The sequence below is a fragment of the Talpa europaea genome (genome assembly GCF_964194135.1).
Source record: "Talpa europaea genome assembly, chromosome: 13".
Classification (NCBI taxonomy): Eukaryota; Metazoa; Chordata; class Mammalia; order Eulipotyphla; family Talpidae; genus Talpa; species Talpa europaea.
In genome coordinates this window covers 67,255,253-67,280,020 of record NC_140080.1, presented here as the reverse complement: position 1 = coordinate 67,280,020, position 24,768 = coordinate 67,255,253, and the positions used below count along the sequence as shown (strand labels likewise).

The window sequence follows — 24,768 nt, the reverse complement described above, 5'->3', positions numbered from 1 at the left end:
GATCTCTTGTACTACTCTATAGCTAATTTCAGTCAATAAGTAAAAATTTTTGCTGGCAGTTTAAATACCCAAAACACTTGAGTTAACATACCTTTATTTCAGGATAGATATCTCTTCTTTAAAAGATGTAAGGAATGTATGAGAAGTGATGTATGTGTTTAATTATAACTTAAGTAACAATACTGTTTCATATGTCCTTCTAAAAATGGAAAATTGATAAGTATCAGTGTAATTATTAATTTTTGGCTCCCCCTCTAAATGCATACTTTACTGTTAAAGCTATATATTGTTATGCTTTATGTTACAAATGATTGCCATGTATATTTTCTACAGTTAACCTGAAGGAGTGCTTTAAATCTGCAAATGTAATTCATTCAAGTGATCCTGATTTCCAAATCTTTGATGATGGTTCAGTGTATACAACAAAAACTATTCTGGCCTCAGAGAAGAGAGATTTTAACATACTGCTTTCCAACACCGAGAACCAAGAAGAGAGGGAAATACTTGTCCTGTTAGAGCATCAAACAGAGGTACACTGCACTATAAAAATCAAGTATAATGAAATATTTTCTTCAGGTGTAACTACAATTATCATAGAAGGTCCAGATTTTATGATTCTTGGTAGTGGAATCAGAAAGTATATGACATAGTTTAACTTGAAGAAGAAAGAAAAGACACAGCTCAACATTGTTCAGTCAGAAAAGGGTTATGCAACATAGGTTGCAGGTTGTTATTCCTTTCATTTGGGACATAAAATGAGAAATTAGGATCTGCTGCAACACGACAGCTTGAGAGTAAACACCAAGAACCAATACTTGATCTTGACTGCCGATTAGATTACCAAAAAGAAGTTTTGAAGCTCTATCTCTGCAGGTCTTAGCAGAATTTGTATTCCTAGTTTGAGACTATTTTAGGTTGAGGTTTGGACTCACACATGCTTATTATATTGTGACACTCAAAATAGAAAGGACTTCTACTCAGACACTGGCCACTACTCACTGCAGCAATGTGAGAGTTGTCACCATGTTTCTCTCTTCGTTCTGACACAGATCTCTCTGTTGGTCCCCTGACTCTTCCTAGTTGCTGGTGAGTTGAAGATACTTAAGCCAAATTTAGAAGGGCACATACTCTAGATATTTTCTTTGTATATCTCTCCTCCCATGTTTTTGCATGGCTATATGGAAATATTTTTTTTTTAACATTTTGCTTCCAGATTTCCATTTCCATTTTTCTTTCTTTGATTTTTCCATCAAGTTATTTTTTAAGAGGGTAACTGTGACAATGAGCAGCTATTTATTTATCTTTTGTAGAGTTCACATTTATTTTGGTTTTCAAGTACTACTTCTCCATTTAATCCTCATGAGAGAAGAAAGTTGTATCAAAGTCCTAATATTTGATAATAAAATAGTCATTAACTTTATTTTTTTTTAATTTCTTTCAATTGTGGTGCTGAAGATAAGTCATCCTAAAGAAAAAGTGCTAAGACGTGCCAAGAGAAGATGGGCTCCTATTCCCTGTTCAATACTGGAAAACTCCTTGGGTCCCTTCCCATTCTTTCTTCAACAGGTACAATTTACTTTCTTTCCAAAGAAAATCTATGGTTTCCATTCTTTTTAAATTTGGGTACTGGTATGCAAATATTTTTAAAACACTAGTATTAATATGCAAGTAATGTGTATTTTGTTTCAGTGGGTGGGTATATATATTTTTTATAACTGCATATATTTTTTCCAGTTTTAGTTATAAAAATACCATTTATAAAGCTGTTCAACCCTTTTAGTATTCTCAAACTCATGATTCCTTAATGAATTTTCATCTCAGTAAGTGTATCACATAGCATGGGCATCATCTAGAAAATTCCAAAACTACATCCAAATGAAGGATGAAGGGCAAAGACACAAATGTCATACCATCAAGTCCACTGTTTAATTCACACTGGGCCCATATTTTCTCTTTTAATATTTAGTGGGAATCACAGCAAATGTTCTTGACTTCTACTATCAGTGGTCACTGACACTTACTTTATGACCTGGGTTTCTTATAGCTTATCAATAAATCTAATGCAACTGAGAGAAGAACAGAGTGAAGACAAGAACGAAATTGTTAGAAAATAATCGTGGTTTTCATGCTAATATATAGTCAAGATCTTATTAAAAGGATGAAAACAACTAGGGAAAATTTTGCTTTTTGAATCAAGTACCAGAAAATCACACTTTCCAAGATATCATGCCACTTTCATTCTCACTCATTTCTTCCACTCAATTCCTATAATAAAGAAGATGCTGACAAATAACAAGAACTAATTAAAGAAAGCTGTTTCCCAGTTTCTGTTCTGTAGATACTACACTTTAACCCAGTTTCTCAAATACTATTTTTTTTTAAATCAGATAGTTAAAAATTTGACAAAGAATAATTTTGCATACTGAGAATGATTTGTTTACTAAGACAAGGAAGTCTTAGGGCCTCCCCTGTGGCACAGCAGTTGAGTGCTGGGTTGTGAAGCTGCCTGCAGCCTCTGCAGCTCCTGTTCAATCCCTGGCCACTGGGGGAGGGTCCCACATGGAGCGCAGACCTCTCCTGCCACCCGCTGCTCCCCTCAGCAGTGTACTTAGTCAGTCTGCCCATTCTGCTCACTGCTCTGGCTCTGGTGAATTCTCTCACCAGAGAAAAAAAAAAAAGAAAGTCTTAAATATTTTTCCATATTGATACCAGTTAGCCCTTAAAGTTAGTTATTTTGGAAACTGAGACACTACTACATTATTTTCCTCATCGCTTACCCTTGAAATTTCTTAATTATAAGCTTCTTTATTCTGTTGCTGCTTTTTATTTGTACATAATAATAATTATAGAGAGTATATACTGTAAGAAAAATGGAAAATTTCATAATTATATATATAAAAGTTTTGCTGAAATAAAAATTTGTCTATTAAGTATATAATATCTACTTTTTAGATTCAGTCTGATACAGCACAAAACTACACTATATACTATTCCATAAGTGGACCTGGAGTTGACCGAGAACCTAAAAACTTATTTTATGTAGAGAAACATACTGGAAACCTGTTTTGTACTGGTCGTGTAGATCGTGAGCAGTATGAGTCTTTTGAGGTAATGTCTAAAATTTATGCATTTTATTAATAATTATTAAGCTTGGATATTTTACTTCTCATCCTTTGTTCATTCACCCTTTTCTGTTTTCTAAGTTTGCTATCTAGGTTCTAGCTATATACGATAGCATATACTTGACTTGAAGGACAAATAATTCTCAGAATAAATGACAGTAGATCTGATTAAATGGCTTTTGATATTGTAGTTTCACTATTTCTTCAAAAGTAAAATGAGTACCACTGAGAAGAGCAGTTATTTCATTGGCAGAAAAGATACTGAGGAAACTGAAAATATCTATAATTGGATTAGATAATTTTAAACATAAAATGCTACTGTACACCATGAATTTGACCCTGTCTTTGGCATTAGGTTACAGTAAGAACAACAAAAACAATACCAAGTGAAGATCCTCCTACCTCACTGTTGAATAATCTCCAAATTAAAACCAAAGCAATTTTGAACCATCTCTTAATAGATTATTTCTGCTTCTGTCTTTATTTTGCTTTCTTTATAGATAACTGCCTTTGCAGTAACTCCTGATGGGTATACTCCAGAACGTCCATTGCCCCTACTAATCAAAGTTGAGGATGAAAATGATAACCCCCCAATTTTTACAGAAACATTGTATACTTTTTCAATTTGTGAAAGCTGCAAAGTTGGTAAGTACCTACCTTAATATGTAGAATCTTAATATTTCAGTTTATAAATAGAGTTTCACAGTGGCCATTGGGAGGCAGCATATTCCACTGGCAGGAACTCCAGACTTGTCAGTCAGGCTGCTCTGCATGGAATTTTACTCTGCCCTTCGCTAGCTGTGTGCTGTATCCTTGGGCAAGTTTCCTAATTTTGACAAGTCTCAGCTTCCTTATTTGTAAAATGGGATACTTACATGAAAGATTGTTGTAGAGATTAAGTGAGACATAATCCACGTGAAATACCAAGTACATTACCTGAAAAATAGGCATTACTCAATGAATGTTACTTTGCCTTCTTAAGTGAATACTTTAAAGATAATATACTCCAAAAAGAGAAAGTCTTTCACAACTGAAGTCTTAGCTTTAAGAGATATTTTGATGTTCTGCAATGATTAAATGGTTGACAAAATGTCAGGCACAATCATAAAGGTCATTGAGAATAAGAGATGTTCTCTCAACCTTGTGAAAAAGGACCATGTTATCTGTGAGTCAGAATGTAGTATTTGAGTCTTGTAGAGTGACCCAACTAAGGCAAGGATTTTCAGAGAAAACTGACTCATACGATCAATTTAACTGTAGACTTACAATTAGAAAAAATGTTAAAGAAAATTAGAATTCCTTGGCTATGGAGCTATATTAACAACACTTATAAAATTATCCATTATATAGAGTAACCATGGATATGGTCACGAAATTTCAAAGTAGAACATTGGGATACTTGAAAGGAAGCAAAATTTGCGAACATATAACACTTTTTACTGTGATATCTATTGGAGTCATTCAAAGCATTTTTGAATAGAGAAATAAAGTGAAGATGTAAACATTTTGAAAATTAAAGAGGAGTTTTCACTGTATAGGATCCGTCGTGGGACAAGTACAAGCAACTGACAGAGATGAACCTGACACGATGCATACACGTCTAAAATACACTATTATTGAGCAGATTCCAGCATCACCCACCCTGTTTTCTATGCATCCATCTACAGGTGTGATCACCTTGTCATCATCCCAGCTAGACAGAGAGGTAACATAAATGTATATATTTTTTAATTAAAAAATTTCTTTTTATTTATATATTTTGTACATCATTGTTCATTTTTAAACAATGTTTGCTTCCCCCTCCCCCAACCCCCTCATGTATAGTCTCCACAGAATTTCCTTCACCAATGCAACCATGCACCTTTTTAAAGATTCATTTATGCATACAAGAACTGGTGTACAGGCCAGAGATGTGGGGGGTGAGAGCATTCACCAGAGACAGAGTGGGGAACAGAAATGGCAAATTGACTGAAAATACACTGCTGAGGGGAGTAGAGGGCAACACAGGAGAGGTCTGCTGTGCCATGTGCGTAGCTCCCTGGCCAGCTCGGGATTGAACTCATGCTGCAGAGGCTGCAGATAGCTTCACAGTGCTGTACTTAACCCCTACTCCACCAGGGAGGCCTGTAACATAAATATTAATTAATAAACTTGGTTATCATATGACTATTTTATAGTACCTGTATATCTCCATATATCACCTGTACATGTGCTTTTGAAAAACATTTTGTGAATCAACTTTTCAGAAAAAATATTATTTTAAATATGTTAAGAAAGATCATTAAACATGCCTGTGCTTATTTTGAAAAACTAGTTCATTGTCTCTTGAATAGTATGTTTATAAAATTAGATTTTATAATATAAGCATATTTATAATATTAAAAACAAGAAATGTCAAGTATGAAAAGTGAAACTTTTGGAATTATACAGTCATTTTTTAATATGCAGATAACAATGCTTTTTCCCCCTTGTGTACATCATCATCTTTCTCAATAATCTCATGTACATTCTTGCCCTTAGATAGGTTAAATAAGTTTATGTATCTCTGATCACTGGTTTACCATTTTCAATTGATTTATAGAAATCTTTATTGAAATATTTCACAGGTATCTAAGATGCAGTGCTTATAAAATGGAATACTCTTTTCTTCTAGACATGCTTTCCTTTTCATGTTTCCCATGATTCCTATTACTAATTTTTCTGTCACCTTGGATTAATATTCCAAAAATTGTATATAATGTCTCCTCTTGCCCCCTAGATGAAATCACTTTCCAGAAAGCATGTTGAAATTACCTCCAAAATTGTCTTACATAGAAATATTGGCTACTAATCATCATAGACACTGACATTTAGTAGTTATTCTATCAGTTCCACTACCGCTATCTTAGGTTAGTAGTTCTACATATTATATAGATTCTTCATGGAGTTCATGTGCCCAGGAAAAGCAGATTATAAACCTAATCCTCTTTTATCAGCAACACTTGTATAGATCCTTCTATAAATCAGATGAAAACATTTGACTAGTGAAGGAATCTCGGGGTGCTTTGATTCAAGTGCTCTGCAGCCACTTTTTTTTTAAGATTGAGGTATTTTTTTTTAAGATTTATTTATTTTTATACAAGAGTTGGGGTACAGGCCAGGTGAGAGGATTCACCAGAGACAGAGCAGGGGGCAGAACAGGCAGATGACAGAAGTACACTGCTGAGGGGAGCAGCGGGTGCGACAGGGGAGGTCTGCCGCACCATGAGGGATTCTCTCTGGCCTGCCAGGATTGAACCCACACTGCTGAGGCTGCGGACAGCTTCACAGCGCAGTGCTCAACCCACTGCGCCAACAGGGAGGCCCAGCCACTTTTTTTTTTTTTTAAAGATTTATTTATTTATGCATACAAGAGCTGGGGTATAGGCCAGAGGTGTGGGGATCGGGTGAGAGGATTCACCAGAGACAGAGTGGGGAAAGAACAGGCAGATTGAGCAAAGTACACTGCTGAGGGGAGCAGCAGGCAAGTCAGGAGAGATCTGTTGGGCCATGTGGGTTGCTCCCTGGCTGGCCGGGGATCGAACTGGTGCTGCAGAGCCTGAGGACAGCTTCATGCGTTGTGTCTTAACCCCTTATGCTACCAGGGAGGCCTGCAGCCACTTGCTGATTACAAGATTCCGGGGTTTTTGTTGTTGTTGTTGTTGCCTTCAATCCCTGAAATACTTTCAATTCTAGAAGTAATCTTCTATTTGAAGATACAAGTTAATATTGAGAGCTATTAAACATCATTTCCTTGTTTCATCAGCCAGTTGATTATTTCCAATAAATCATAGTTCACTATAGTTCCTCTAGTATAGAAGGATGAGGTTTTAAAATTTTTTAAATAAAATAAGGTCAATATTTTTCAACTCTACATTTGTGATTGATTATGAGGGAAGAGTAAATTAGGAAAATTATGTTGCTAAAAACCTGAGAGATTGAGGGAAATTTCAGTTTTATTGAGGTAATACATGAGAACAAGAGAGTTTAAGAGGTGATGGAATAAAGGGAGAAGGTAACTTTGTAAAAGAATGGTGAACATCATAGGTAGAAATTTGGGATATTTTTTCATGTACTTTGTCTTATGATAAAAGGTGAATTATACTGAAAGATATTATTATCATTTTATAAAAAGGAAAGAGAATTTCCAAGCACTTGAGATTATATTTGTTAATTTGCAATTGGAAAAAGAACCCATCTCTATTAGTCCAGAAGGCACTATCATTAGGGTTGTTTTTAATTCTTCTATAATTGCTTTTGGCAAATAAAGCCATTATGAGAAGAATTGCATTGTTTTAGCTAGTGATGAGTCTTTTGTAATGTCTGATGAATGCAAAGCCCGAAGAGTCAGATTCTGCTTTACATGGAGAGAAAAATTACATAGCCCCAGCCTTTGTTTTCATGCTAATTTAATGATTTTCTTTTTTAGTAAATAAGAAGTAAATATTTAAGCCCTGTTACTTTACAGGAGGATATTTCATTTTATTGTTTCATTACAATACTGATGTCTTTTTTTTTTTTTTTTAGAGCATAAAGATGTGTTTTGGATAGGAGAAAGAACTTTTAATCAAAATTAATTACTCAGTAATTTTAAATCTACTATGGTTATAGCTTTTCTTTCTGTGAGTAAAGTTAAATTCAATCAATTCCATATTCTGTGATTGGCACTTTAAATTTTAGAAACTACTCTGTTTTTACATATCAATTGAAAATTGCTAATGTAAGTACTTTTAACCCACTACCTGAAATTTCACTGAAAGTTGTGAAATTTAATACTGTACCTCTTAAATTGTTAATGCAGGAAAAAATAAGGTGTAAATTAACTTTTCTTTTATAATGCTGCTTTCACTTATTAAATTCTTACTTTAATTTCAGTTAATTGATCGATACCAATTGAAAATAAAAGTACAAGACATGGATGGTCAGTATTTTGGTTTGTTTACCACTTCAAGCTGCGTCATTCAAATTGACGATGTGAATGACAACTTGCCAGTATTTACCCAGACTTCTGTAAGTACATGATATTAATAAAGAAAAATATACAACCTTCTGTTAACTGTTGAAGATGTACATGATTTCATATGAAATATTCTAGATCACGTGACAGTAGTTTGTATTTAAGATTTCAAATCATGTAAACATAGTACTTTGGAAACTAGATGAATCATGTTACTTCTTCCAGTGCATTTTTATGAAAGTTACTAATTAAACTCTTCTTTTTATTATTTTAGTATGTGACATCAGTGGAAGAAAATGCAGTTAATATAGAAATTTTACGTGTTACTGTTGAGGATAAGGATTTGATTAATACTGCTAATTGGAGAGCTAATTATACCATCTTAAAGGGTAATGAAAATGGAAATTTTAAAATTGTAACTGATCCCAACACTAATGAAGGAGTTCTGTGTGTGGTTAAGGTAAGCATAAATTAGTAAATTAGTTGTTTGTAGTTTATAATATTATAGATTGATATACTGAAGTTAGTGAAAAGGTCATTCTGGTAAAAGTAGATACAAAACATATATATAGGTAAATGTAAATATATATGCTATGTATGTATATATATATATAATGGGATGGGTACATTTATTTGAGGAGCCTTTTATAAAGACAGGACTTAAAAAATATCATGTATGTGTTTAGTTAATATGATACAGTATGCCTTTTGCAACCAACATCTCTTAATAGTTCAGAAACTAACACAACTTTGCTGCCAATGGAACAGTGCCAGTCATTCCTAACCTGTTCTTCCTGTAGCTGGGTCAAGAGTTCCCACTTATTTACTGATTATCCCAAATGATGGTCTTTTGGGTTAGACCCATAGGCACACTGTTACAGATCTGCTCATCTGTATCTAGTATACAGTATATCCTTAGCTTCTTGGTTCAGTATGGGAATCTCAACCACTCAACAATGTAAATATTTCTCAAACCTCTTTCTAATAGTATTCTGTAGCATCTTAGAACAACTCCCTGCCAATTCAGGAACCAACATCAGCCCATAAAATCATCTGAGCTTCTTTGATTTTGGACAAAGTCAGTCTTATTTCTGCTGCATATCTTACTACAACATGGTTCTGCCATGGGTGCATGGACTGTCCCTTTTGTACATATTCATTAGGAGCATGAATCAAAAATGGCAAATTCTTTTTTTTCATAAAGTGATGAAAATTAGCGCAGTTTGTAAGTTTAATCTCTGTTCCAAAATAGCAAAGAAATGTCCTTTAAATCCTATCTCTTCCCTTCACCGGCTTCTGCCCTAATCCTTGGTATTCTAAGTAGGACATTTATCTTTGGGAAGTCTAAAACCTGACCCAATTTCTGCTTTTAGAAAATAAATTCACCCATTCTTATTACAACTAATTATTGGAAAAAATAAAAAAAAAAAAGGTTCATTAAACTTGGTTCTAACCACTTTCCCAGAAAGTAGTGGGGATTAAAGAGTTTAAAAAGGAAGTGTAATGTTCACAAACTCTGTTCTTTTCCCCCCTTTTAAAAACATTTCATAAAGTTGAACTCATATTGTGTAACCCAAAGTAGATATAAATAATAATTTCATTCATTGCAAAAGGACAGGATACACTGTCCCCAAGTTAAAGTGGTAAATAACTGTTAGTTAGGGTATGAACCCCCTAAAGTAATAATTCAAGTGTTAACCTTGAAGGACTTTCATCAAATATTCTCTGAAATCTTATTAGAATCTATATTACTTATATTAAATTTGGAGTTGAGGAACAGTTTTTGTTTATTGCTGACTCCAGTCAAATATGGAACCAATTGAATGATTCCTAACAACCTTGTGTTTCTGGGTGTATGGTTAATATGCTCATGACTATTTCCAATGTAGCACTTACATAATTCCAAATTTAACTAGTTATATATGCTAATTAACAGTGCCAAATATTAAATATTTTGATCTGATTTTCGACATACTTGTTTTTGTAGCCACTGAATTATGAAGAAAAACAACAATTGACCCTGCAAATAGGTGTAGTTAATGAAGCTCCGTATTTTAAAGACCCTACCTCCAGATCAGCCATGAGCACAGTGACAGTTACTGTTAATGTAAAAAATGTGGATGAGGGCCCTGAGTGTAGTCCTTCAGTTCAAACCATTCGAATTAATGAAAATGTACCCGTGGGAACCCAGAGCAATGGGTATAAAGCATTTGACCCAGAAACAAAAAGTAGTAGTGGCATAAGGTATGTATAATTCTCATTTATTTAACTCCATATTTGCCATGTTTTTAAAATTTATAACTTATTTTGAAGCCAGTATGATAACTTGACTGGTGATGCATGTCACTTTTTTAATTCATCATTATTTACAGTTACAAGAAATTAACTGATCCAAAAGGATGGGTCACAGTTGATGAAAACACAGGGACAATCAGAGTTTTCAGAAGCCTGGATAGAGAGGCAGAGACTGTCAAAAATGGTATCTATAATGTTACAATCCTTGCATCAGACAAAGGTAAGAACTTTTTTTTTAAACCACTACATATGTCCACTATATACATCTTCAGTTCTTGAATCAGCAATATCCATTTTTTTAAAGATTTATTTATTTATGCATACAAGAGCTGGGGTACAGATCAGAGATGGGGTGGAGTGTGTGTGAGAGGATTCACCAGAGACAGAGTGGGGAACAGAATAGGCAGACTGACTGAAACACACTGCTGAAGGGAGCAGTGGGCAAGGCAGGAGAGGTCTGCTGCACCATGTGTGTACCTCCCTAGCTGGCTGGGGACTGAACTCGTACTGCAGAGGCTGCAGTAGCTTCATAGGGCATTGCTTAACCCCTTGCGCCACCAGGGAGGCCCTAGCAATATCCATTTTTAAACTAATTATATTCTCAGCTTTTATTTCTCTCCCAGAATGACACAATTGAGAGGTTTGCTATGGTTTCTTATGTCTGCTTCATTACATAACCCTCAGTTTGAGATGAAATTGTAAAATAATTTGGACATAGAAGTGTTTTAAGTCATGATTTATTGAGGTTAAAAAATTGGTCAGAACAGGGGAGGGCAGAACACAAGGGAATATGGTGACAGTTCACAGGTGATGTGGCATGAGAACTGTAAAGACTACACCTGAGGGGAGAAACCAGTTACTGTACAAAAATGACCAATGATGTAAGAACAATTAAAAAAATAATACAGAAAATGGAGAAAATTGTTTTAATAAAATTACCTTCAGTTTGTCTAGTCATGTCTCCAAATACTTAATTTTGGCAGGAAAATTGATTACAGAGGAAAATGATTAGTACCCTTAGCTTGTTCCTAGAAAACAAGTCTTTCTTTTCATAGGAAACTATATAAACTTGGAGATTAGATTTCTGATTAAGGACATTGAATAAAAATAAATCATTATACATTACACAATTAGAAAGACTAACTGAATTATAAAATTATGTAAGATGCAAAATTATGTTCCGTAAGCCCTATAAAATTGAGAGAAATATGAGAGTGAGAGCCATTTGGTGTAGAAAACATAATCTTTCCATAACATATATTTGTGTCTGTAAAAGAGACATGTAGCATTAGTACATATAAAATATTAATCTGTAGCTTGCAATATTAGAATTTAGAAGTACTTTTGGAAAATGTGTTAGATATTCTGATTCTCTAAATTATAGAAAAATTATTCATTATTTGAATTCATAAAGTTGTAATCATTGTTAATTTAACTCCAACCAATTAAAGATTGTCCTTCATGTCTTCAGTTTATCTTGTCGCTTAGTCAAAGCATGTTTTTTGGCCAAAGGCAAATGAAACGAAGAAAAATAATAGGAAAAATCCATTATTTTCACATTTTTAACAATACTTGGCAAGTGGTTTCTTGATAGATGAGATTAAAGTTACTGCCTGAAATTAGAGATTTCAGGCATAATTTTATCCTACATTCTCCTCTTTGTGGAGTTAAGTGACAGGCTCTGTTAATCATCATTGTGCTGCAGAATAGATGTGCAATGTGGCCTTCCCCACTCATTTCTTTTGATATCAGTAGTGGGTAAATAATTTCACATGTTCTGTTTCATGAACTGAGATCACACAAAAATGTGTTTTTTTGTTTATTTTTACTTTTTCCTTTTTTAGAAAACCTATACTGTGTCTAATTTCATTACATAGATTTCCTTAGACTATTCACCAGTCTGCAAGTGATTTCCCACTTCTGGAATCTTTCGTCTTTCAAACATTCCTGTGTTCTAATATTCTAGGTACATATCTGCCACTTTAAAATTTCCATACTCCAAACCCCTATGTATTTTCCATATATATATTAAACTCTAGGCTCTTTAGTATGGCTTTCAGAGACCCTTGGTTGGCTTTTCTGTATACTGTCAACATTCACCAATTTCTTTTCCCCTTCATTATGATCAGAAGATGAGTGTACACACTGTACTTTACCACTTCCATGAATTTCCTTGTGCTTTTGAATATGCAAGAATGTCCTCATTGACACTCTTTTCTCTTCTCCTTTTAAAAATCAGTCAGCACTCACCTCTATAAAGTTTCCATGTCATGTTGCAGATACTTAGTAATAAATGACATATCTAAATGGTAGTTATGGTCTGTACAATGGATATGAAAATTATGTTTTCCTTTTAACATCTCCAAAGGATAATAGCCTGTGACTGTTCTTGTCACTGTCATATATATGTTTCAAATGTTTAATAAATATTTAAAAATATTTTCAATGTATGATTGTCTAATGATTACTCAAAACATCAAATATTATATTTTTCCATCTATTTTTCTAGTCGGGAGATCATGTACTGGGACATTGGGAATTATACTTAAAGACGTGAATGATAATGGCCCATTCATACCTAAAAAGACAGTGGTGATCTGCAAACCCGTCATGTCCTCTGTGGAGATTGTTGCCTTTGACCCAGATGATCCTATAAATGGTCCACCTTTTGATTTCAACTTTGAGAGTTCTGCTAATTCAGAGGGCTCAAGAATGTGGAGACTGCAAAAAATTAATGGTATGTATTTCTAAACATTATTTTTTGTCCCTTCCAGCATCATTGTGTCTAAAATATATTTTTTTTCCCCTGAAGAATAATTTACTTAATGGGAACCACAAATGAAGGAAGGCAAGTTTCTCAGTTTTGATGTGGCAGGAAGTAGTTCTGTCTACTGCTTATCTCTAATCAATCCTGTGCCAGGATTCTTTTAAGTGTTGTATGGATTTTCATCATGCTTACCACCCCCCCCCCACATACACACACACACCTACCTGCTCAGACTAGGTCTAATACAATCACTTCCTGACTTATTTACCTCCCACCTACATAATTTTTTCCCATACAAATGGTTTCCTAGGCCATAAAGGAATATCCATTTGTCATAAGTCTCTTTCCCAGGATGCAGACAATTTCTTGGGCCAAATGTATAATAAAGAGTTTGCTTAGTGTCAATAACTGTGAAAGGATAAGAAATGAGTTGGCAAAAAAGAGAAGACAAGGTGCAACTCAGGCCAAAGAACAGCCAGCTAATCCAATGGGAGCCTGAGTTATATGGACCTTCATCGTTGCCCAGGATCAGCCATTGCTCAGTCAATAGAATAGGCTGCCTGAGGGGAGTAACCTTTGGCAGGAAGGTCCAATCCCAGAAGGTGCTGATAATCCTCTAAGCAGCCAGCTAAAGAGACATTGATTACAGAGTGATCTGGGTGTGCATCATAGTGTCCACCATACCATCCTTTCTTTCTATCAGCACATTAGATTCTCATGATTTATTGTCAGTTATTTTCTTGACATTCTCATGAGCTTACCCAGGATGAGATCTATGGTGACAAGAATAGCAAGAGAAAGAGATCTATCTCCATACCAGTGCCACATCACTCCCTGCAGCAGCACTTAGCTTTTCAGCATGTTCTGTGCTCCTGAACATACTAGTCTGAGTCTCCCTGTACTCCTGCTGTCATGACTCAAGATCCATAGTAAACACAATGGAGTTTACCTTTAAAGTACCCTTGATTAGTTTTCAACCCCAATTTCCTACTATGGCAAATTAAAAAAACAAAGGTTGTAAAAGAAGGGAAAGGGAGAAAGGAAAGGGGAAGAAAAGCAGGGACTTACAGATGTTATGGCAGCTAAGGCACAGTGTCCTGAATCCTGCTTTGTGAACTGAGAAAAATTCTCATTATTAAAAAAAAAATATTCCAGAATGTTGGGGTGTGTGTGTAGATGTGTGTAAGGTTTATCAACCATTATTTCTTGGCAAGAGCTGACCTTATTTTCTTAGAGTTTGTCCTTTTTAGTTATTTGATATTACTACATTTCTTTTTAAATAATCCTATTTTCCTAAATAGAAAAATAAAACATGGGCAGGACTATTCTATCAAAAAATTGTTATTTTAAAGGTTTACTATTCTGTGAAATAAGTCAAAATCCTCGGAAACATGAAATTAAGAAGAATGTATCCCAAAGAGCCTTTGAAATCAGATAGACTCAGTGATTTTAAGTTATGTAAATCTGATCATTCTATTTATACATTTTGGACATCATATTACTTGTATAAAATGGGATTCTTTGGGAAAGTAAAGGCAATAATGAAAGCAGTATACCATGGCACAGTATCAGTCATAAATTTTATTTTATAAGTCTGATTATTATCTTATATAATAGACTTAGAAATTTAACCATGTTTTCTTTTAAAATTAATTTAATTCAATGATTTTTTTTTACCCAGATATTTAAATTTATAGTTAAGAGTTTCAGATACTATAAAAAAAGAGCACATAACATCAGATCAGTTAAATAAGGAAGGATTTTTCTTGAGCATGGGCAAGCAGGCCTTATATTCAGAGTAGAATTATATCTTTGATTCTGAATCCAAGACTATGTTGGATTTTGGCTTAGATATGTTTTCACCCTTGATCAAATAAAGTATGTGAAAACTGAAAAATATAAAGTTAGTCTCAGTATCTTGTAGGACCATGTGATGAAGTTCTGGCATCATGACTAGGGTTATAATATGTTGAAGGTCAATGATGTTGTCAGGATTATTATCTGACGATAACCACAAGTATTTCTGTTGCTTTGGCACAAAAATGAAAATAAAGGGAAACATCTAGAATTTCTATCTATTAAACTCTGATGCTAATCATGATGTAATGTGTATAAAAATATATACACTGTATATTAAAAATTAAAGATGTGATAAAAATGAGTTATTGTTAATGGGAAGATAAATTATTACAAATATCAAAATACCTTCAATATAAAGGCAGCATAGACAAACTTCTATTTGCAATAGGTTTGCAAATACTTCTAGATTAGAGCTACTCAGTCCTTTCACATTTACTATCTTGTAGCAGTCATGAATTCCATTAACAAAGTGAATGGAGGCAGAATATGAGAAGTAGCCTACCAATAGTTTAATGCTCAGGTGAAATCAATGACATTCTATAATGCTTGGTTTAATTTTCTTTCAGATACAGCAGCACGTCTTTCCTGCCTGAGTGACCTTCCATTTGGAACATATGCAGTACCTATCAGAGTCACAGACAGACATGGCCTGTCACATGTCACTCCTGTAAATGTTATATTATGTGACTGTGTTACGGAAAATGACTGCATATCCCGAGTAGATCCAAGGACTGGCAATGGAGAAATAAAACTTGGAAAGTGGGCCATCCTTGCCATATTGTTGGGCATAGCATTGCTATTTTGTAAGTCATTTCATGAATTCAAATAATGGCCCTAAGAATAACTTTTAAGATATTCCTAGAATTAACACTTATCCATAGCTGTTCATTTGCATGTTCTATATTTATAATTTCACACAAATTCATTTGTCTATAGTTCTTGTAATGTCTCAGCATAAAGCTGAAAAGCAATGTAGAATTATAGCACCGAGCATGTGTCTGTGGCAACCCTGGCCAGGGCAGATTTTATGCCCTTCACTACTTTGACACAAACTATCATGTTTACCTTTTCTGGAGGCTGTCTTTGTGTTAATTATTTTAAGGTGATAACTTCACATTGCATTGTGATAAACTGAGTTAATCTTTCTCATCCTCCAGGTGTACTATTTACCATAGTTTGTGGGGTTACTAGGGCATCCGAAAAGCCAAAAGTATTTCCTGATGATATAGCTCAGCAGAACCTCATTGTGTCAAACACCGAAGCTCCTGGTGATGACAAAGTTGTAAGTAGTTTGTCTTTGTAAAATAAATAGAAAGACTAAATTGGCTTATCCAATGATGAATATCTTTTTCAGATAATTCTGAGTTCAGGTGACTTATGTATTAATATGTTTTCAGTCCTATGGAACAGATGACATGACATTGGTTCCCATGGCGATGCATAAAAATGTGCCCAAAATTTGGCCACATAGTGTAATTTAATAGTAAAAATCCTTCAACAGGTCATTGTTATTTTCTATTTCAAATATATCATGGTTTTAACTTTAGATACAGTCCTTTTTATACATTGAAACTGCTCTTTGTGCTACAAAAATGTTTCATTTAATTATTCACAGATCATCAGCATAATTGTTTTAAATATTTTCTGGCAACAGCAATAAAATGACTACAAGCTTTGATGAGTGTGGGAAGAACTTTAATGGAGTCTTTCTGGCTCATATATGGGTTAGAAAGAAGCCTGAGGTCAAATATATGGAATAGTAATGCTAACAAGTGACTTCATTTCCCTAACTTTGATTTCTGGCCCATGCGTAGATGAGGAACAGGTGAATACCCTATAAAAAGCATAATCGATGATCAGGGCAGCAAAGATTTAGAAAAACAAAAGGATGTTGGCATCTAAGAAGGAACTAGAAAACATAAAAACTAGTTTCCCTTAAAACTACAGCATAGAAAACTAGTGGTTAAAGTCTTGGTGTTCATATTTTCCCTACTTGATTTACTTTTATTTATTATATTGCAAGGATTTATTATTTCAGCTTAAGTTTTTATGCAATGCTATTTCTGCTGTTTTTTGTTTTTTATTTAGCTTTATTTACTTAGACACTGAATAAAACTACCAGTCTAATTCTATTCCTGCACTAGTCAAGTGAAGGGAATGAATTTAAACCAAGCAGAGTAAATATATGTGAGACAATGGTACTCAGATTCTGATTTTGAGATATCAGATGCTAGAAGAATTTAACAAATAAAATTGTTCAATATTCTAAGAAAGTTTTAAAGCTTAGTAATTTTAAATTAAGTTCTGATTTGATACAGACCACTTGATACACAATTTGTTTCTTACATTGGACTTCTCAACTTTAATAAGTATCACAGTTACATAGTTACTCATGATTGCCAAAATGCATTTAGTTCCTGCCCTCAGAGAGCTTACCACCTAGTCAGACAATTCACAGCACTAAATGCTTGGTGTTGTTCATTTTCTAATTTTTTTTTCATTCCTCTCTCATTGTCTCCAATGCAAACCGTTTCATTTCAGTATTCCACAAATGGCTTCACATGTGCAACCCACGGGGCTGGTGGTGGCTCTACTCACACAATTTGTGGCACTGTGGGAGCAGGAGTGAAAAATGGAGGGCAGGAAAGCATTGAAATGGTCGGAGGACACCAGACTTTGGAATGCCGCTACGTAGGCGGGCATCACCACACCTTGGATTCCTGCAGGGGAGGTGGACAGCAGACCTTGGATCCCTGCAGGGGGGTTGGACAGCAGACCCTGGATCCCTGCAGGGGAGGACACGTGGAGATGGACCACTGCAGACACACTTATTCCGAGTGGCAAACATATACTCAGCCCCGTCTCGGTGAAGTGAGTTTCCCTATGTGTCTTAAAGCTGTATTTGATTTTTTTCTCAACTTTCTAAATGATTACAAATTATTGAACTTATCTTTATTTTCAATTTTTATAAATTTACTCATTGGAAGCTTGCTTTGTCTTAATTTTGATTCAGTTATGTTCAAATATTAAGTAGGTGTTTACTTCTCATATTTTAATTGTTTTTAATTCTTATTGTAATGTGTGACATGTTTAAATATTTTTCATGACTTTGTATTGATATTTCCCATCTGACAAGTCATGTCTTAGAAGCCAAAAGGGTGGAACCAGGCAATTCCAGCCTGCACAATTACATTGCCTATCTGGAAAGATCTGAATCCCTATCAATTTGGGTTCAGTTTACTGGCTTCATCTCACTTTAGCCATAACTTGGAAAGGGAAAAGAATGATTACTTAAACACTTGTATACTTGCTGCCACATATGTGACTTTTAGAAACATGCTAAATAATTAATTTATAGTGTGATTTGTGATATAGACCAATCATGTACCATTTTTTATATGTAGGAATCCATTAGAGGACACACTCTGATTAAAAATTAAACAATGAAAGGTAAATCAAAGCCATTATTTTTATGTTGGTAAGTTCTGGTGCTTAAAATAGTAAGAATAAGCTATGTTGTATCTTTGCTTTCCACAGAAGGTGAAGCTTTGCAACCAGGATGTCAATCACCAACTCGCTCAAGACTACGTCCTTACCTATAACTATGAAGGGAGAGGATCGCAGGCTGGTTCCATAGGTTGCTGCAGTGAACGGCAGGAAGAAGATGGGCTTGAATTTTTGGATAATTTGGAACCTAAATTTAGGCCACTAGCAGAAACATGCATAAGGAGATGAGTGTGTTCCAATAAGCTACAAAAAACGGTGGCTTTTCCAACTTTTATTTTAATTATAAGCCAGGATTTTTAAAGTCTAGAAGATGCTATGTTTGGGGCTTCGTAGCCTTTCTTTTGATGGGGTCTCTTTTGCCAAATACACATTTACAGAGAGTGGCAGAATACATGCCCAAATTTCCTAAGTTTTACATAGTTTCCACTTGTCTTCTTCTTGAGAAGACCGACACATAAAAAATAGACGAAGTTTGCATTATTGTTTACATTTGGGAATATGACAATAGCCAATTATAGTGCAATAAACTATTGATATAATTAATTTAAGTTTAAATCACTACTTGAAGCACAACCTAATAGAACATTGTAGACACCTTGTGTTCACATTATCTCGAGTTACCTAATTGATTGATTGTGTGGTGCTTGAAATCTGTTCTCTTAATCTTTCTAAAGTTTATGTATTTTTTCATGTTGTTTTATTCTTATAACGTGACCTTTCTTCATCATAGAAAGGAAGAGTCCCAGCCAGCACTGACTATATTACAATTTTGGTAGAATTTATTTTGGTAGAGTTTATTTGGTAGATTTTATTTTCTAGTGTGTATTTTTTACGAAGTCCTGCACTGAATCTCCGTATCCTCTGTTACCTACTTTATCAGTGAAAGTTAAGGTTAAAAAATGCTTTGAGAATGTAATTTTTCCCTGAAAGGTTTTTGTTTTCAGCATCTCTCTCATCCTCTCTCTCTGCTTTTGTCCCTCCTCCCCTCCCCTTTGCATGTCCCTCTCCCTCTCTCTATTTCTATCCTCTTCATTCTTAACATTCCTATTTGGATTGAAAATCTAAATGTCTTCAGATTATCTTAGATTATAGAAATTAGAACTAGATATTTTAGATAATATTTAGTTGCCTCTCTTTTTTTCTCCCATAAATTGAGTTATTCTTCTTCTGTCTTATGTAAGTGTATGTATAGTTGGCTTTCCTTAAAATCCATATAATGTTCACTTTATTGCTTTAAATGTCTGGATGATGTTCATTATTGTCTCAACAAAGAACCTTAACATTTGCAATGGAAACTATAGAAATAAGTCATGCTTTTATTAGATACCATAGTCTATGTTAACAAAGGGAATAATAGTGTGATTAAAATTGGGATATAGACATTGAATACATTTAAAGACTATGTCTTTAAATGCAAGGATGCAGTTTATAAATGCAAAATAATGGTGGTTTTTGAAATAAGCTTCAAAATACAGGGATTATGGAAACTCACTGGGGAAAAAGTAATTTATAACTATCTAGGTGAGATGGCTAGTTATGTCTTTATTTGTGTTTTGAAGTTATTTTTTGATAGGTAACTGTTTTTTAAGATTGTAGTTTTTTAAGAAATGTAGAAGTGAGTCAAATTCTTTAAAATTTGAAATAATAAAAGATGAAATTAAACTTAATAGTAAACCCAATTCCAGATCATGTTTCACAACTTAATTCAATGAATGCTCTATGCTATGTATGCTAACCAGATGGACATTAAAATGTATTTCTCCATTTATGGTTGTCAAGTGTGCCTACCTTGAATTCATAGGTTGACTTTAAACAATTATTTTTAAGGATTAACATTAGGTTATTATTTAATAAACAGTTTTTTTATTAGTTTCATTACTGCTCAGTCAAAAATAGTATTTCTCAAAGTTCTTTGTCATTATGTGCAGATTTATTTTTTTAACAAGTTGTGATAAATCAAGTAATTTTAGAAGGATGATATTTGTAAATCATGTGCCTGATATGAACATTTGAGTTTGCATTTTTCTAGAGAAGTGAATCTCTTCTTTAGGTTCTTATTCTGCATTTTTTAGAATTTTAGAGCTTGATTTGGGGAGTATGTTGTTCCATTTGTTATCACAATTATATAATTTTACTATTCTACAGACTGATGCTATGAGATATTCATTAAATCACAGAATTTCTGTGTCTGTTTTTCCCCCTTAAAATGGGGGATATTAATAGAACATCTTTCCTAAGATGGCTCTAAGATGTTGAATAAAAAATGGTTTTTAAGCATAAAAGACATATAACGTAGTCCACATAAAATATAGTTCTAATTATATTGTGATTTTAATTAAATCACTTGTACAAACCCCCTTGATCCTGATGAAAATTACTTCAGAAAATAAGATATAGGAAGGTCGTGGTTGTTTGACTTTAGAATGTGTGTCAATTGAGAATAACGATGAGGTCTTCATAATGATGGGGTCTTCTATAATCAAGGTTGAAGAGCTTACATTGCAATGATTGCTGAAGCATTTACTGGCATTGCCTATGAAATGATATGAAAATTCTTGGTTCAAAGAAAATGGAAAGCAGGATAGCCACATCTTAAATGGGCACAGGTCCTAAAGTCCTATAAAAATATATGCTTATGATTCCTCCCTTCCTAAGCTTCTCTCTTACCTGTTTTGCTAGAGATTGCAGTCTTAGAAGCAAGCTGTCACTTGCCTGAAAGTTTAAGGCTTTTGCCCATCACCATGGTGACCCTAAATCCAGACTCCAGAGAGAGAGTGCCTTGATGTAAATCCCAGCTCCACCCATACTTTCAGGGGGTTGAGAAGTCACTTAAATGTTGAGTCTAGTTTCCTCACTCACATAACCTGTGTTTAGGGGATTGGAGGAGTATATTCATAGTTTTTATTGTCAGTTAAAATAGTTAATTCATGAAAAGAGTTGGCACTTAATATACATTAGTTGCTACTATTATCATATGAGAAGAGAATGCCTGAGTTGGAAATAATCACAGCTTCAGTCTTCATTCTGCTTTACAACTAACATCTCTCCATTCGTTTCCCCCAAAAGTCTTCCCTATGTTTTTACCTGGGATGACCTTTGGGAATTTCATGATTCAAAATAGTTTTCAGGTGGCTCTTTCTTGGTATTCAGGAGTTAGCCACAGCCCCCAAATCAGTGTGATAAATCTTGCAACTTAAGTGAAAGGCAGATAAATTTCTTCAGCCATTATCTTAGGGATTTCCTCTAAGAAATGGGAGGCACTTCAACAGGAGGTCAGTAATAGGGACCTGCTATTAGTTTAGTACATTTTGTATTTGGGATTTCTCTGTAACCATTTTCTGCTTTAACTTTTTTTACCCCCATCTAAAGACTGATTTTTCTCTTTGTTCCAAAATCTGTTGCACAAAATCTCACTTAAACTTCATTTTCTTCTTTAGTTTCTCCATCTCCAGCCTTTTCCTGGGCTCCAGATTGAAGTCTTTGACCCTAGATTTTGCCTTGGTTGGTATCTTAGGCATTTGCATTTCGAGAATAAAGTGACTTTCCTTCTTTGTTCTCAGAAGCAGCATATTTTCACCTTCTTAAATAAATAAAGCTCCAAAAGGTAAAAATAAATCTATGTAGAGCTATAGCTTTTATTGACTTTTCTGCAAAACTTCTGTTTTAGGAATTTAAGAAATGGTTTTTATGGCTTTCCCAAAGCCAAACTAATTATTTATGAATGGTTGAATAGCAAGTCTTCACTCAAGATATATACTGAGAAACCAGAGGAAAGGAAGATGATGCAGAGCTGAGAGCCTCCTTTGAGTTAGACTAGGAGAACATTTTCTGTAACAGGACACCACGAAGCTCAAGTGTGCACTGAGACCACAGAAAAGGAAAAGAAACGTACAGCTGTGAGTCCAGGAGGTGATGGCTATATTGTACTGTGAACAGAAAATTTCTCAGGAAGAGAACATATAAAATAAAATGGTCTCTGATCAACTTGCAAGGAAAAGATCTATCTAGGTAATGGAGGGGAAGGCTGAGTAAGTAAGAGGACACTGTGGTTCAGGTTTTTAATTTTTTATTTTTAAATCATTTGTATGTTTTCCTTTCCCCAAGGAAGAGGGTTTAAAGTCTGGGGATTTAAATCTTAAAAGGTAAGATTTTGATCTTTCTTCCTAGGGAGTGCTTCTCTCCCACCTTCATCCTGGCCTTTATTCCACCAATAGCTAAGAAGCAACTTAAATCACTTTTGCTCAGCATTTTTTAAATTAAGCATAGACATTACTTAGTTGCATTTTATATTAAACATGCAACCTGGGGTCTTCATGTAAAGCAAAAAACACAATGCTAAAAAACAGAACATAAAAAAATAATGGTATAGTATTGCTATTTAATGGTGTAAAGAGAGAATATTGATCTTATTTTTTAAAACCACTTCTTATTCTAGAGAGCAATGTTCCTGTGCTATGGCATTGGTGCTTGCTGAAATATTTGCTTGCATTATATTTAAGTATTTGGTTCAGAGATGATCTGCATGGAACCAACTATTGATAAGGATTAGTAATTGGGTTGATGTCATGATTTAAAATACATGGTCATGCATTTTAAGTTCCTTTTTTCATAGAAGGTACATTAATCAAATGTTAGAAATATATCAAAGAATTTAAACACATTGATAAGTAGAATTGCACAATTTCAGTAAATTAGTCATTTCAGAATATCAGCTGTACTCCATCGTTCCCACTTACCGGATAGAGTTGAACTGGGGACATAATCTTAAAATACGATCATGGGACTTGAACACTTAGTAAACACTCAAAAAAAAAAAAAATCACCTAACTTTGCCACATAAGTGCTACTAGCTAATAAGATGCATACAAATTATGTTGCGTATATTCCCAAAACAGATCAGGATTGTCTCCAGAGACAAATAAGATTAGGAAGGTCACCACCAGGTGCAATAAGTATCCATGTCCAGTGTTTAGCAACACCGTGTAGTTGGTAGAAGCCATGTTGGGTAGGGTGACAGGCATTGCTCTTTGGGTGACGATAGAGACCAAGCGTTTCAGAGGCGCTCATGGAACAGGGAAGGGAACTGGGGGAAGAATCAAAACTTTACAACTTAATTAGTTCCCTTGGGGAGGGAACCAACTGGGAAATTTATAGGAATAAAAGACATGAGAGGAACCCATAGGGAATGAGAAGTTTACAAAGTTGGAATTGAGAGCAGTGAAGGTAAGTACTAGAGGAGGGTTTTCAACATGCAGAGATTTAATACAGAATTGCCAATCAAATCAGTACAAGGAATTTATCACAAGGAGATAAGATAATGCTTACAAATTCCACACACATGGACTGTTTAACTCAGTGGCATTAAATATGGTGATAGTTGGAAATAAACTAAAATGCCCCATGACAGGAAAGCAATGAAATTATTTATAATACACAAGGTGATACAAGGTACCATAAATGAGGATAATAAATGTAATGATTGTGGGCCCTGACTTTGTAGTCTCAAAGACCTGAATACCAATTGCAGCTTTGTTCTTTTAGCAAATAAACTTGCTAAGTCATGGAAACCTCAGATTTCTTACATACAAAATAAGGACCAAATGGGAATAATGACATAATGCGTATAAAGATCTTAACTTAGTGCTTGACTCAGTAAATGGCAGCTGCTGCTATTGTGAGAATGATAATTCTCTAGTACTATTCAGTATTTTATTTTGAAGACTTTTTGTGAAGTAAGATTAATGAAAAAGTAAAATAATTTGCCAGATAAGTATAACCATAATTTACCTAAGTCTTATGAAATATACTAAAAAATAATGAATGACAATCTCTGGATGATAGAAATCTTTATTATTTCTGAGTTTCTATTCACTTTTATTATTATAAAATCTAGGGAAATTAACAAAGTGAAGTAAAGAGCAAGAAAACACTCAAAGGGTGTCACAGTTTTGTTATCAGTTAATTTTCTTGTCTAGATGAAGAATAATCAATTTACTGGAAATACCAAATGAAATGTTTCAAACAATATTTGCATGAGTGTAATGGTGAAGCAACTAAATTATTAGTTTTACTGTTCTTTGTTTCTTGTGTTATAGAAACAATCAAAGTTAATCTTTGCATTATGGGTATCATGCTGAGACTCCATTAGTTTCCACTTTAATCTTTGGAACATTGTGGTCTGTTTGGGAGCCTGTGCTATTTTTTTTAAAGAGAAAAAATGGCTGTCACTTTCTAATTGACTG

At 34.3% G+C, this 24,768-nt stretch overlaps 1 protein-coding gene across 3 annotated transcripts in view; it reads left to right on the top strand.

Moving 5' to 3' along the window:
* Window positions 1-24,768, top strand: part of LOC311183159 (desmocollin-3-like) — a gene marked incomplete at both ends in the record, with an annotated part of 77,827 nt that overhangs the window by 8,163 nt on the left and 44,896 nt on the right. Inside the window, 14 exons of one of the 3 annotated variants that reach the window (XM_084252446.1) lie at window positions 334-530; window positions 1,456-1,566; window positions 2,953-3,108; window positions 3,623-3,767; window positions 4,661-4,827; window positions 8,016-8,150; window positions 8,372-8,557; window positions 10,085-10,341; window positions 10,470-10,612; window positions 12,902-13,129; window positions 15,586-15,822; window positions 16,177-16,301; window positions 17,561-17,890; window positions 18,557-18,754. The exons of 1 other annotated variant lie outside the window; for it this stretch is intronic. In XM_084252446.1, the coding sequence (XP_084108572.1) occupies window positions 334-530; window positions 1,456-1,566; window positions 2,953-3,108; window positions 3,623-3,767; window positions 4,661-4,827; window positions 8,016-8,150; window positions 8,372-8,557; window positions 10,085-10,341; window positions 10,470-10,612; window positions 12,902-13,129; window positions 15,586-15,822; window positions 16,177-16,301; window positions 17,561-17,890; window positions 18,557-18,754 (2,615 nt within the window). Of the gene's footprint in view, window positions 1-333; window positions 554-1,455; window positions 1,567-2,952; window positions 3,109-3,622; window positions 3,768-4,660; window positions 4,828-8,015; window positions 8,151-8,371; window positions 8,558-10,084; window positions 10,342-10,469; window positions 10,613-12,901; window positions 13,130-15,585; window positions 15,823-16,176; window positions 16,302-17,560; window positions 17,891-18,556; window positions 18,755-24,768 lie in introns of those variants that run through there. One more of the 3 variants, XM_084252445.1, reaches the window with a different exon arrangement.